Source organism: Camarhynchus parvulus, chromosome 20 (genome assembly GCF_901933205.1).
Source record: "Camarhynchus parvulus chromosome 20, STF_HiC, whole genome shotgun sequence".
Taxonomy (NCBI): domain Eukaryota; kingdom Metazoa; phylum Chordata; class Aves; order Passeriformes; family Thraupidae; genus Camarhynchus; species Camarhynchus parvulus.
This window is the reverse complement of record NC_044590.1, coordinates 13,905,229-13,916,796: the sequence shown is the minus strand read 5'-3', so window position 1 is coordinate 13,916,796 and position 11,568 is coordinate 13,905,229. Positions and strand designations below refer to the sequence as shown.

At 54.1% G+C, this 11,568-nt stretch overlaps 1 protein-coding gene across 1 annotated transcript; it reads right to left on the bottom strand.

The window, feature by feature from the left end:
- Positions 1 to 4,683: 4,683 nt before the first annotated feature.
- On the bottom strand, positions 4,684 to 9,398 carry RAB5IF (RAB5 interacting factor). Its single transcript, XM_030963496.1, has 4 exons — positions 9,192 to 9,398; positions 7,623 to 7,726; positions 5,663 to 5,792; positions 4,684 to 5,104 (listed from the first exon to the last, which is right to left on the bottom strand). Exons 1-4 carry the CDS (start codon positions 9,318 to 9,320, stop codon positions 5,063 to 5,065), a joined length of 405 nt encoding a protein of 134 aa, XP_030819356.1. The 5' UTR covers positions 9,321 to 9,398; the 3' UTR covers positions 4,684 to 5,062.
- Positions 9,399 to 11,568: the final 2,170 nt, after the last annotated feature.

The following is an 11,568-nucleotide window of genomic DNA, read 5'->3' as shown; positions in this document are numbered from 1 at the left end:
GGCTGCTCCGTGGCCCGAGCTCCCCTTCGCCCCTGACCCACGCAGGGGGATCCGCCCCGGCCACGCCGCACCGGGCGGGTTCCGGGCCAGGTCTCCGGGGAGCTGGATCCGAGATTCCTCCGTCCGCCTCCAGAAGGCTGGAAGAGTTTTCCAGGGGATGTACATGGACATTATGTCGCTGCCACAGCCAGCCCGTAGCAGGGGTCTCACATTTCACCCCTTGTCACGGGGCACGGGGCCGCCAGCGCCCAGTGGGACCAGCAGCAAGAGATGCTGTGACATTGCCCCAGAGCAGCCGTGTCTGCTCTGCCACAGCCTGCCTTCCATCGCTGGCTGCTCGTGCCTGTGGCCCTCTGGGACGAGAGCTGGCCACCGCGCTTCCCTCTGCAGCACTGGGGGTTTGGGTGCCGTTTGCAGGTGCAGCTGGCCAGGCTCACCTGGCACTGGTGGCTCCCTGCTCCTGGCTCCAGCAGCACTGGCACAGGTGTCAGGAGGGGCTGAGGCTGCTGGGCAGCACAGGGAGCCAGCACAAAGCCGGGGGGAGCCCAAATGGGGGCACAGGGCCAGTTATGCTTGGGGCAGGCCTGAGCTGTGGTTACCAACAGCTCCCATTTGGCAAAGAGTTGTGGTGGACTTATATGTGTTGAGGGGCCTGGATTACATTGATGTTTCTGAGATCAAATTGGCTGAAACATTTAAATTTTCCCCTGCACTTCTTCCAGAGATTGACCTAAAAACCACCAGTAAAATAACTGTAAGATGGAAGATGTTGTTTCTCTCTGTGGTCCAAGTTTGTGAAAATTCCTTATCCCTGCAACAACACTGGCCTCTCTCGACTTGGCACAGAGACTGGTCTCTTTGGCTGCCAGATCTGAAAAATCCCTCTACTGCCCCAATGTATCCTGGACATCTGTTGTTTTGGGAGGCAGAGCATGTGAAGTGCTGTTTGGATCTGGGGAGGTCACCTGACAGGTACGTGTCCTACTTTCTCATCCTCCAATGAGCCAGCTAATCCCCTGCGTGAGCAGCTCCACTGGCTCGGTGCTTCTCAATGCAGGGATTTGTAAATCTTCCTTTGCTTAGGCACTGGCAAGGTTTTGGTTGTGCCTCCAGCAGCCCGAGGGCATCATGACCATTGCCAGCTATAGTAAATAAGTAAATAGAAATAGGGACAGGAGTAGGATAGTTTGGCTTTTGCAAACCAGTCTCAGTCTGCTCCACTTTCAGGCATCTGTCCAGTCTCTCCATCCCCAGCAGCTGGAGGGATTTCTTCCCTACCACTGCATCTTCAACAAGGCCAGGAGCTATGTCCCTACTGCATCCTCTTCCACCCACTGCCTGCAGAGGGGCAACCCACCAGCCCAGCCTCTGCCTCTCTGGTGTTTAAGACAAGCCCAAACCAATTGGCTGTGGCAGGAGCAGCCACCTCAGCCCCTCTGGCTGGTGACGTGCCACCCCCCTCGTGTCACGGCTGGCTCCAGCCTGACCGGCCCCTGGGGCTGTGGTGGGGCAGAAGGTCAGAGCCCTGGTCGGGAAGGTTAATGTGGCTCTGTCCTACCACAGATCAGATCCCACAGGCTCTGGAAGGAGCCATGCTGAGGGACAGTGGAGTTGCCCCTCAGAGCTGTGGGTCAGCAGTCGGGGACTCTCCCTGAGGGCTCAGCTCCTGGAGGCTGAGAGCCCTCAGCTCATTGCATAGGGATTGTGCATTACAGGGGACCCTTCTGAAATCTAGAGAATTCCTACAGTCAGGTGGTTCCAATTCTACTTCACAGCACAAATTTGTATTTATCTGTTGGCTGAGGTTTAATTGGTTTATCTAGTTTAATTGGTTTATAAAAGAAGTTTATTTGAATATATTGTCTCAATGTTACAAGCTTCGTGACACCTGTAGGCAGTGGAAAGCCAACAGCTGTGAGCAATCTTTGCAAGCTTGGAAATCGACCTGGGGAACTGCAGAGATGGTGACACCCCATGAAGAGCACAGAGGCTCCTTGGGGAGTGCTGCCCCCCCAACAGGCACTGCTTGGTGCAGGTCTAGCTGGGCTCTGACAGCTGGGATTGGCAGGACTTGAGATGCCTGGGGGCACAGCCACCATCCAACACCCCTTGGCACCCACCCCAGTTTTCTCCCTTTAACACCTACAGTAACTTGCATTAATTTCAGCACATTATGTACCTGGAGGCCAAGGACACCAGAAACTCCTTTACCAGTTCCACCACACGAAACACTTGCTGCTCACCTCTCAGCAAGGTTAGGCCAGGGGATCTCTCTCTCCTGCCAGGGACTGGCTGCTCTTTGCTGAAAGCCAAGGTGATGTTCTGCAGGTCTGCAGCTTAGCAGGGAGCTGCACCGTGGGCAGTGCAGCCTCCATGCCAGCTCCATGAGGATACAGCCCAGCTCTCCAGTGCAGGAAGGACATTGTTCTCCCTGAGCTGAGGCTCTGTGGTAGCACTGGTCCCCACCAGCCATTGGCTCTTTCCCACCAAGGAGTGCAGAGTGCAGAGCAAGCTTGTTGTGCCAGTGCAGAACTGTGAGGGCAGGGGTGCTGCCCAAGCCCTGCTCTCCCATAGCATTCCCTGCTCCTGTCAGCCAAGGCTCTTCTGTCTTCCCAGCACCAAACCCTGCTCTCTGCTACACTGTTCCTGTCTCCAATCTCTGCAAGTGCTCCCTGTATTTACAGTTCTCATCGTTTGCAAGATGCTCAGCTCCCTTCTGCTGGCTGCCACATTGCCTTGAGCTTAAAATTAACTCTCTCCTTCATGAGCAGGCACCAAAGATTTAGTTCTCCTGCTGACCAGCACAGGGGATACCAGCTCCTAGCCCCCGAGACACCCCTTAAAACAGGAAGCTGAAGAGAGAAACACCTGCAGCTGGGCAACAGCAATCAGTAAATTCTTTACAAGGAGCCCTAAAGATACCAGAGGCCAATGTCTGTTCACAGTCATGATCCTCCTTGGCTCAGGTTCAGCTTCCAGCCACTGGAACTGCACTGAGCTGTCCAAGGAACTGAGCTGGTGGGAGCACAGGCAAGCAAGGAATAGAGCAGAGGGTCAGGGAAGCAGCTCTGCACTCTCTCTGCACATGGTGCAGCGGTGCTCCAGGTCCTGCTCCAGATCACACCTGAGCACTCTGGAAGGAGCACTGGCTCAGTGTCACAGGGCAGGAACAGTCACTAAAAGAACAGCTTGAACAGGCAACACGGCTTAGCCGCAGCATGGATCTAAGCATTAGCTACCACTGCAAATGCTTCTGGCCTCTTCTCAAAGTGCAGCACAAGAGATGTAAGAATCCCAAAAACTTTACCAAAAATCCAACTCTGAAAGGAATCCCACACTCCCACCATTTTACAAAACATCAAAGACCAGAGGACACAGAAGCTGCACGGTGGATTATTCAGGCAACATTTATTGGAGCATTTCAAGTATACAATAGTTTTACTGATGGCTGTAAGCAGCTAAGATGCAGACAGATGCCAGCAGGAAAGGGTGACCTAGCACTAGCAGGTTATGCAATTCTCATAGGAAGTTAATGATTTCAGCTGATAGGAGAGGAAGTAGCAGACTAAAAGTTTGGGCAAGTTTGGGGATAGGGAGGAGAAAATAAGAAGTTTTTTTGAGATAATTTACTTAAATTGGCCACTCACAAGTAGCAGAAGCTGTCTGCTATTGCACTCTTCCCTTGGCATCCCAAGGACCTAAAATAACCAGGGCTGTTTCTTCACCAAGAACAGACAGGTTTTCCCTGGTAAGAATGGAGGCTTGCCCAGGCTCAGCACTTGGAGATTGAGATCCCTGGCTTTGCACTCCCAGTGAGAGCCAGGCTGTGGCACTTCCACTAGAGAGGAGGCAATGCAGGCTTGCAGCAAGAGCACACTAAACTACCAACCCCTCACTATAAGGCAGCATTAGGTCAGGACTCTTTTTGGGTGCCTGAGCTGTTTAGAGAAGCAAGGACCACATGGCAACAAGACTACAAGGTCCCGTGACAATAACAAGGACTGTGCGTGTTTCCCAAGAACTATTTCTGAAAGACACGTTCTTAAAAAATACCTTAAAGCAGAGACTCCCCATTGATGCACAAAAAGGGCATGACTAGGGAGGGACTGAGCTATGAAGTGATCAAGCACCTCCCAAACCACAGGTTGTGTACTCTGCCCAGTTTGCAAGTTGGTACTTCTGCATTTAAGATAATAGCTGCCTCGATTGTGTTTTAGTGTCCTGCATTTATGAACAAAGAGCAGTTGAATTCAAGAGCTTAAAACCAAATTGAAACACTAACATTTAACAGGGTATCTCCAGAATGACTCCTTCGAGACTATGAAGCTCTGAGGTATGTGATGGCAACTCGGTAGTCAGGCTGGCAGAGTGCAGTGGAGCTTCTAAGCCTCCTGAATACATCTTGGTTCACCAAATGAATCAGTTCTTCCTAGCAAAATCACTTAAAAATTTGTCTTCAGCAAAAAGCATTTAAAAATTCAGATTGACAACTGATTTGCAAGTAAAACAAAATAAAAAAAAATTAGAAATGGTAACAACACAGTCTGTTTAATCAAATCAGATCTGGTCACTACAAAAACATGCTAAGGACAGCCACCAGCTCATGTCCTGGGTGCTGCTGTGCCTTCTGCCCATGTACCTACAACTGCTTTTGAAACACTGTTTGTCTAAAGGACAACCATGGAAGACAAGTCAGAGTTTAATGACAGATTTCAAACAGAAGGGCATACATACATTAAATTAATAGATTCAACCTTCAGCACAGGAGTTTGATAAGAGTTACTGGCTAGAGTCACAGAAAGTTCCAAATTTGAACAGTCTTGAACCACTTCCAAAAATTCCAATGGCTTTTTAATAGTTCCAATAATTCACGGGTATATAAAACGGAGACAGGCTTCTCCAGCAGAAGAGTTGGGGCTCCTCCAGGCTACCCAGACCACTGGTACAGAGGAGAGCTGGTTTGACTTCCCCACTTTGCCACCAGTCCACTAAAAACTAGGATTTATTAAAACCTTCTCTATTTATTGACAACTGATTTAACAGGCAAATGCTGCAGACTGTGTCAATCATAGTGGATGGCAGTATAGAAGATTATCCAAACCACCTGTGGGAAGGAAAGGAAAGCAAGGTTATTTGGATGCCTCTGGAGAGGTGTCAGACACAGCAAACGAGCCTCAGGCCCTGCTCCCAACAGGGGACTGAATTCCAGCTTCGAGGTGATCTTGGGGAGATCTTAGGATCACCACTTGCCCCAAATGGTGGCATTCAACTTGTCTGCCAGCCTCTCCACATAAAAATCCCACCACAGCCCCTCCAGGGATTTAGAGGCACCAGCTAATCAAGTGCTGTGATCAGATACTTGGGGGAGGGGAGTAAAGGAAAAAAAAAGACACCCAAAACACCAGTCCAAATGTAACTAGTTCAAGATGGAATGGAACTCCACCAGGGTATCTGGGACAGAGGAGGGAGTGGTTAATGCATCCATTCCTACAGAGAAACCCCAGGTGTCAGCACTGTGTTTCACAGGCAGCCATCCCAATCACTGGCACTTGGTGCTAACACATCTGCCTTCTCTCACCACTTCCCCTGCTCTCTTCCCAGGTCTTCAGAAAGTGCACCAACACAATTCACAAATCATCTTAAAGACAGCAAGAGACATTACCAGAAACAGTGCAAACGATGTCATGAATCCCTCCTTCGTTAGCTCCCACGTCCCACCGTATTCCTCCTCATCTATCTGCTGGAAGCTGCTGAAGTAGAGGTACAGAACACCAGCATTGATCAGGCAGAATCTGCAGGGAGAGGTTAGGAACCATCAGTGCAGTGGTACAGGCTGCAGGTATCCCACATGCCATACAGTGAAATATCTTGTATCCACAACAGAGAGGAAGCAAAGAGGAATTCTTTTCCTGCAATGCTTCCCAGGCAGCTCAGACACTTCCTCGAAAGAGCCCCTCCAGGTGAGCTTGCCAGGTTGGGATGAAGTTCACTTGACAAGGCACAACCTACTCCTAGTAGGGCTCAAGAAGCAGAAGTCAAAAGCTGGAAGTATCCTCAGATGTGCAAACCTGCAGGTTCTCCTGTCCTGCAGACTGACAGCAGCTCTGCCTCCACAGAGAACCTGTGTGTGCTTCTTGATTCTCAGGCAGCTGAGAGGGAAAACTGCCACCTCCCTGCTCAGGGTTGGATCTCTGTGAGCATCCCAGGACCAAACAGGGAAGAAATAAGGGCCACAGAGACTCAACAGTGCCCTGGAGCCCCAACACTAGGGTTCAGTCTGAGACACCTCAGTGCTCTCCAGTCTGTGCTGAGCAGAGAGAACAAACACGACCTTCTGTTTGTCCTAAGGCAGGTTTGGCTTTACAGCAGCCCAGCCTGGGGCTGGGACAGGTCTGTGTCCTGCAAGGAAGGCTGTGTGGGAAGGGTGGGATGACAACACACACACAAAGTGAGTGACCAGCAGCAGGCTGGAGCAGCTGTGTCACTGCACAGCACAGAGAAACCACACACACCCTTCCAGAAACTTTTAGTTTTCCACTGTACGCCAAATCCTTCCTGATTACATTTAGCACAGGAATGGGCTTAGGTGCCTGAAGGTGCCTTGTCAATTCATGGTGACTAAGTAAGAACAATGAATGTTCCTGGGGGCACTTCAGATTGAACTGCTTGTTGTAGCTAACCTGGCTCCTGCTGGAGCATCAGACCTCCCCTTTCTTGCCAAAACCAGAATACTTGGGACGAGGGACAAGATGACAACTGAATTTTGCTTAAGAAAAGCTGTGAGGCTGGAGCTTGACCATTGAGATCTTGGCTAGGCAGAGATATTTGCAAACAGAGGCTCCCCAGAGCAGATCCAGCATCTTCCCAGAGCAGATGTGCAGAGAGCAAGACAGTGTCCCCACCTCTGCTGGTCCTTGAACACTTCCAGGCACATGTCAGGCCCAAACAGATTTTCTCTTCATAACTCACTGCAGCCTTCAGACACCTCTGGGGAGGTGACCTGGCTCCCAGGGATTCTATGCACACACACCCCCTTCAGGCACTGCCTTCCCCACCCCATGGCTGAAAGGGCCACGTCAGGAAGCCAGGAGTGCTGCCAAGCTCTGCTGGTGCCACTGTGCCAGTGCCACTGTGCCTGCTTGGGACCTCCAGCCTCTCATGTTCTGAGCAAACCTTTTCTTCTTCTCAGAGCAGCTGCCCTTGTCTGCTGAGAGAGCCTCCTGTCTGAGCAGGGCTCAAAGACCAGGACATGCACACCTTCCCCCATGGATGCTCCTTCCTGGGTGATCACAGCAGGCCCCACACTCCCCGCCCTCCCACACGTACAGGACACACACCCAGGCAATTGAAATGCTAGCTCCCTTCTTCTGCCATTGCCCCTTTTAATAGCAAAACAAATAATAATGTTTAGAAGTATTAATCAGGCTGAGGAGAAAGAGACACGTTATGCTTTGGGTGAATTTCATGGCAGCCAGCAGTGGAATGAAAGGCTGGCTGTGAGACACAGAGCAGGCAGAGCCTGCCTTTAGCCAGCCCACTGTTCACAGCACGGCCTCAACCACGCTCCCAGGCCGGCCCAAACGCGGGAACGTACACGAGACAGAAAAGGAAATGAACCTTACACTGCTATTCCCACGAATCCCTTCAGTGGAACTACTCCCCAGATGATTCCCAAAATAACCGCAATGATCTGCCGGAACCAGTAGATCACATCTAAAAACTCGTCCTGAGGAGACAAAGCACAAGAAAAATGTTGGCATTTATTATGTTTCTTTTTTTTAAAGCACCACACAATTAACAGGTGAAAATTCAGCATCCTGAACACTTAGTTCCCCACTCAGAGTATCAAATATTGCACTCAGAACAGATAAAGCAGCCTGAGGCATTGTGCACCCTGGACTCCTCTGCTTCCACATTACACACACAGGTCTGCCCTCCGATGGGCCAGCTGCAGAGGCCAACAAGTCTCTAGTCCCCTTATTTACTAAAGGTGCAATAATGCCCTGGAATAAAAGCTTAACGAACTGTTTATGCTTTGAGAGTGCTCTACCCACGTTGGCCCAGGCCCTCCTGCACCCGAGAGCTCTCAGGGCTCAGGACAGCTCCAAAGCACAGCTGTACCTCACTCGTGCCATGAGAACTCCTGTGCTTCCTAAGCAGCAGGGCTCTGCTCATCCCTCTGTCCAAGGGCCACGCTCCACTAGCTACTGTAGCCCAGCAGCAGGGCTCACACTTTACTAAGATTCACTCCAGCTCACATCTCTTTTCTCAGCCTCTCCAGAACTGGGATTGTCCCAGCATCCCCCCAAACACCAAAGCCTTTGAGATCCCCCAAAGCCTGTGGCATGTGCCAGCTGTTCAGCTCCTCACAGAAGACGGGAATCCGTGTAAGATACAGACATCTCTTCTGGTCACTGCACTTGACAGGCAGCTCAGCCTTCAGTTCACCTCCTGCTGTATCAAAACATTGGCACAGCCGTCCCTGCTCCCCTGCTGACTCTGAAATTCCAGCTCCATCTGCCAGAGGCGAGCGGGCAGGGACACACGAGCCCCACCAGTCCGGGGAGCCACAGGTAAGGAAAAAGCGACACAGATTGCTGTCTGACCGCCAGGGAAACGGAGCGTGCCCCTTCCCCAGGCCAAAAGCAGCGGGAGCAGAGGCCGAAGCCGCGCTGTGTGCCCGGGCACGGCACGGCTGCAGCGGCAGCTCCGGCCACAGGACGGGCACCGCAGGAGCACACGGCACACGGGCACGGGGAAACCGGAAAGCTCAGGCTGCTGTTCCTTGAACCATACAAGAGACATTTTTATTCTATCCGAGAAGAGTGTTAAACCACAAGCCAAAAGTAACCGAGGTGTCTCAACGCCGTGTTTCCCTTGGCCCCGCGCCCAAAGAGCAAAGAGCCGGGCCATGTGCCGGCCACGGGGGATCGGCAAACACGGCTGCGCTCCGCGAGCACTCACCGCACAGCCGCCCCCGCCGCTCCGGGCTGCGGGCACGGGGCGCTGCCGAGCCCCGGCACGGCCCCGGCACAGCCCCGGGACCGCCTCAGCCCGCCGGTCCCCGCAGGGGCTTCAACCGTGCTCGGGGACGACGGCTCCTCCGGCACCCCCGCGGGACGGAGCCGCCGCGCCGGGCAGGTCCCAGCCCCCCCTCAGGGCCCCCTCCGGTCCCGCCGCCCCGGTCCCACCTTGTCGTGCCAGGCGGAGTCGCTGCGCAGCGCTTTGCCCCACACGGAGCCGCGCCCGGCCGCGCCGCCGTTGGCCACCGCGTGGTGCTGCGGGTGCGGCGGCTCGTCCCGGCGCCGCCCGCCGCTCATCCCGCTCCGCCGGGATCCGCCGGGATCCTGCGCCGGGATCCGCCCGCCCGGCCCGGAACCGGCCCGGCCCGCGCGCCCCGCCAATCGCCGCGCGGCCCCGCTGCACGTGACACGGGCGGGGCCGCGCCCTACGGCGGCCGAGAGGGGCCGAGAAAGGGAAGGGAAGGGAAGGGAAGGGAAGTCTCGGCCTGGCAGGGCCATTCCCCAGCGAAAGGGCCAGCCAGCAGTGCCGGTGTTGCTGGCTGGGAGGGGCACAACCCTTGGCAGCCCTGCAGGGTCACCGAGCCATCAAACAGGCCGCGCCGGGGGATCCCGGTGCTCAGCCAGGCTGAGGAGGCTCCACAGAGCCGGGGGGCTGGAGTCTGTAGGATACACAGGGTTGTGCAGCTCCTTACCTGATTATTCACTTGAGCTTGGAGCAGCTGAACGTGTGGGGACTGTGGGGAGAGTTATCACAGGTGCAGCCCCAAAGATTTGACTTTTTCGTGTTCTTTCCTTCCAGGAGCAGTGGCACTCAGCGCAGTTGCACTCCTGGAGAAGCATACAGGAATTACTCCTGCATGCTGTGGGCAGGGTATGCTTGGCTCTCCCTCTGTTACCTCCTCAGCACGGGGTTGTGTGGGTAGAGAGGGGCCTCAGTGACAATATTCCAGGTGTCCCTGGCAGCTGAGTGGCGCTGCTGGGGCCACTCTGGGCACTGCTGGAAGCCCTGCATCCTGTGTGGAGCCGTTCCTCCCTCCCCTGCTGTGCACATCCCCCTGGCACTTGGCACACCGTGAGCCCTGCTGTTCCTTTTTCCCAGAAACAAGCCCCAGGCCCGAGGTGCTGCATTTCTTGTTGTCCCACAGCCTGCAAACACGACGTGCTGAGCGTCTCCAGAGCCTGCCTGCAGCTCCAAAGGCTCCAGCAGCAGCTGCTTTGCTGCCAGCAGGGCCTGGAGGCCGTGGGTGCAGGCTGAGCCTGCGTGGGCTGTGTGGGGTCCTTGTCCCAGAGCTCTGATCACTTCCAGCTGGGGAGTGTAATTTAAATACAGATTATGCAATATTCTAATGGACTTATGGAGAAGTATCTTGCCCTGCTCCTGCAAGGCCATCAGGCCCTGATCACCTCCAGCCCCTTGGGCATTTGCCAGAAGCCAGAGGCTGCTCCAAGGCAAGGCAGCCTGGCAGCATGGCCAGGAAGGGGCCAGTGTGAGGTCATTGCTGTGTCTTTGGCAGCTCCTTTGCCTCTGACCCCCATGGCAGGGCCAGGCCAGACGTGTCCTGGCTGCAGCCCTGCGCCCCAGACACTCCTCAGGTGCTTGGGGAGAGTGGAAGCAGTGTTCCTGTCCCTGTCCCTGTCCCCACTTCACAGGGATGGGAATGCCTGCATGGTGATGACAACACCTGGGTCAGGGAACTGACCTAAAATTCACACTCTTTTAAAAAATGGCTTGTTTTACTCTATTTCCATTGCCTGATGCTGAGAAAGAGAGAAGCAAATTGAATTTGGGCTTGAAAGAGCCAGAGGGAGACAGGAGAGGTGCCCGAGGGCACAAACAGGCCCTGGTAAGGGATGTGTGTTGGCAGACACATGGAAGCAGGGCAGAAGGATGACATGGGCAGCCCTAGGCACAGACAGGGAAGGCAGGAAGGGCTGGAGGGGCTGGAGGGACAGCAGAGGTGGCCCAGCTGCAGCGGCTGCAAAGCTGCAGGGGCTGTGATGTGCCTGCAGCCCCCTTCAGCAGCTCCCCTCGCAGGGGCTGGCTGGGCACTTGCCCAGAGAAAGCAGAGCTCAGTGAGGGGCTGCAGGTGGGTCCTGCTCCTGCTGGGCTCCTGGGAACACCTGGACCCTGCTGAGGCTGGGCTTCTCCAGCATGGAAAACTCTGGGCCCAGCCACGGGGTGGCAGCTCAGGCTGGCTGACTCCCGACTGGGTTGGTTTTTTTTAGCGTTTTTTCCTTTTTTTTAGTTTTTTTTTTTTTTTTTTGTGTGGTTTTTTTCACCCCCTCTTTCCTTATATTTCTTATTAAAAAGACAAACCTTCTGTGGCCTCCCTGTCCAGCTCACGAGCATGGCAAAGGTTCTGTGCTTTCCCTGGCTTGCCTCCACTCTGGCATAGCATCCAGCAGCATTTCCAACTCTGCTCCTGCATTCTGCTGGCTTCTGAGCTCACAGCCTGTCCTTCAGAGGGGCTGCAGGCAGGATCCCTGCTTCCAGCCAAGGGTCAGCAACCTCTGTGGCTCCCCAGGGGAGGCAATGCCCCTGCAG

Excerpts from the sequence above, each read along its gene's own strand:
- RAB5IF (XM_030963496.1), bottom strand. The coding sequence starts at position 9,320 with ATGAGCGGCGGGCGGCGCCGGGACGAGCCGCCGCACCCGCAGCACCAC. Across the intron at positions 7,727-9,191 it reads ACTCCGCCTGGCACGACAAG|GACGAGTTTTTAGATGTGAT; the intron begins GTGGGACCGGGG and ends TTGTCTCCTCAG. Across the intron at positions 5,105-5,662 it reads CATCGTTTGCACTGTTTCTG|GTGGTTTGGATAATCTTCTA; the intron begins GTAATGTCTCTT and ends TCCTTCCCACAG.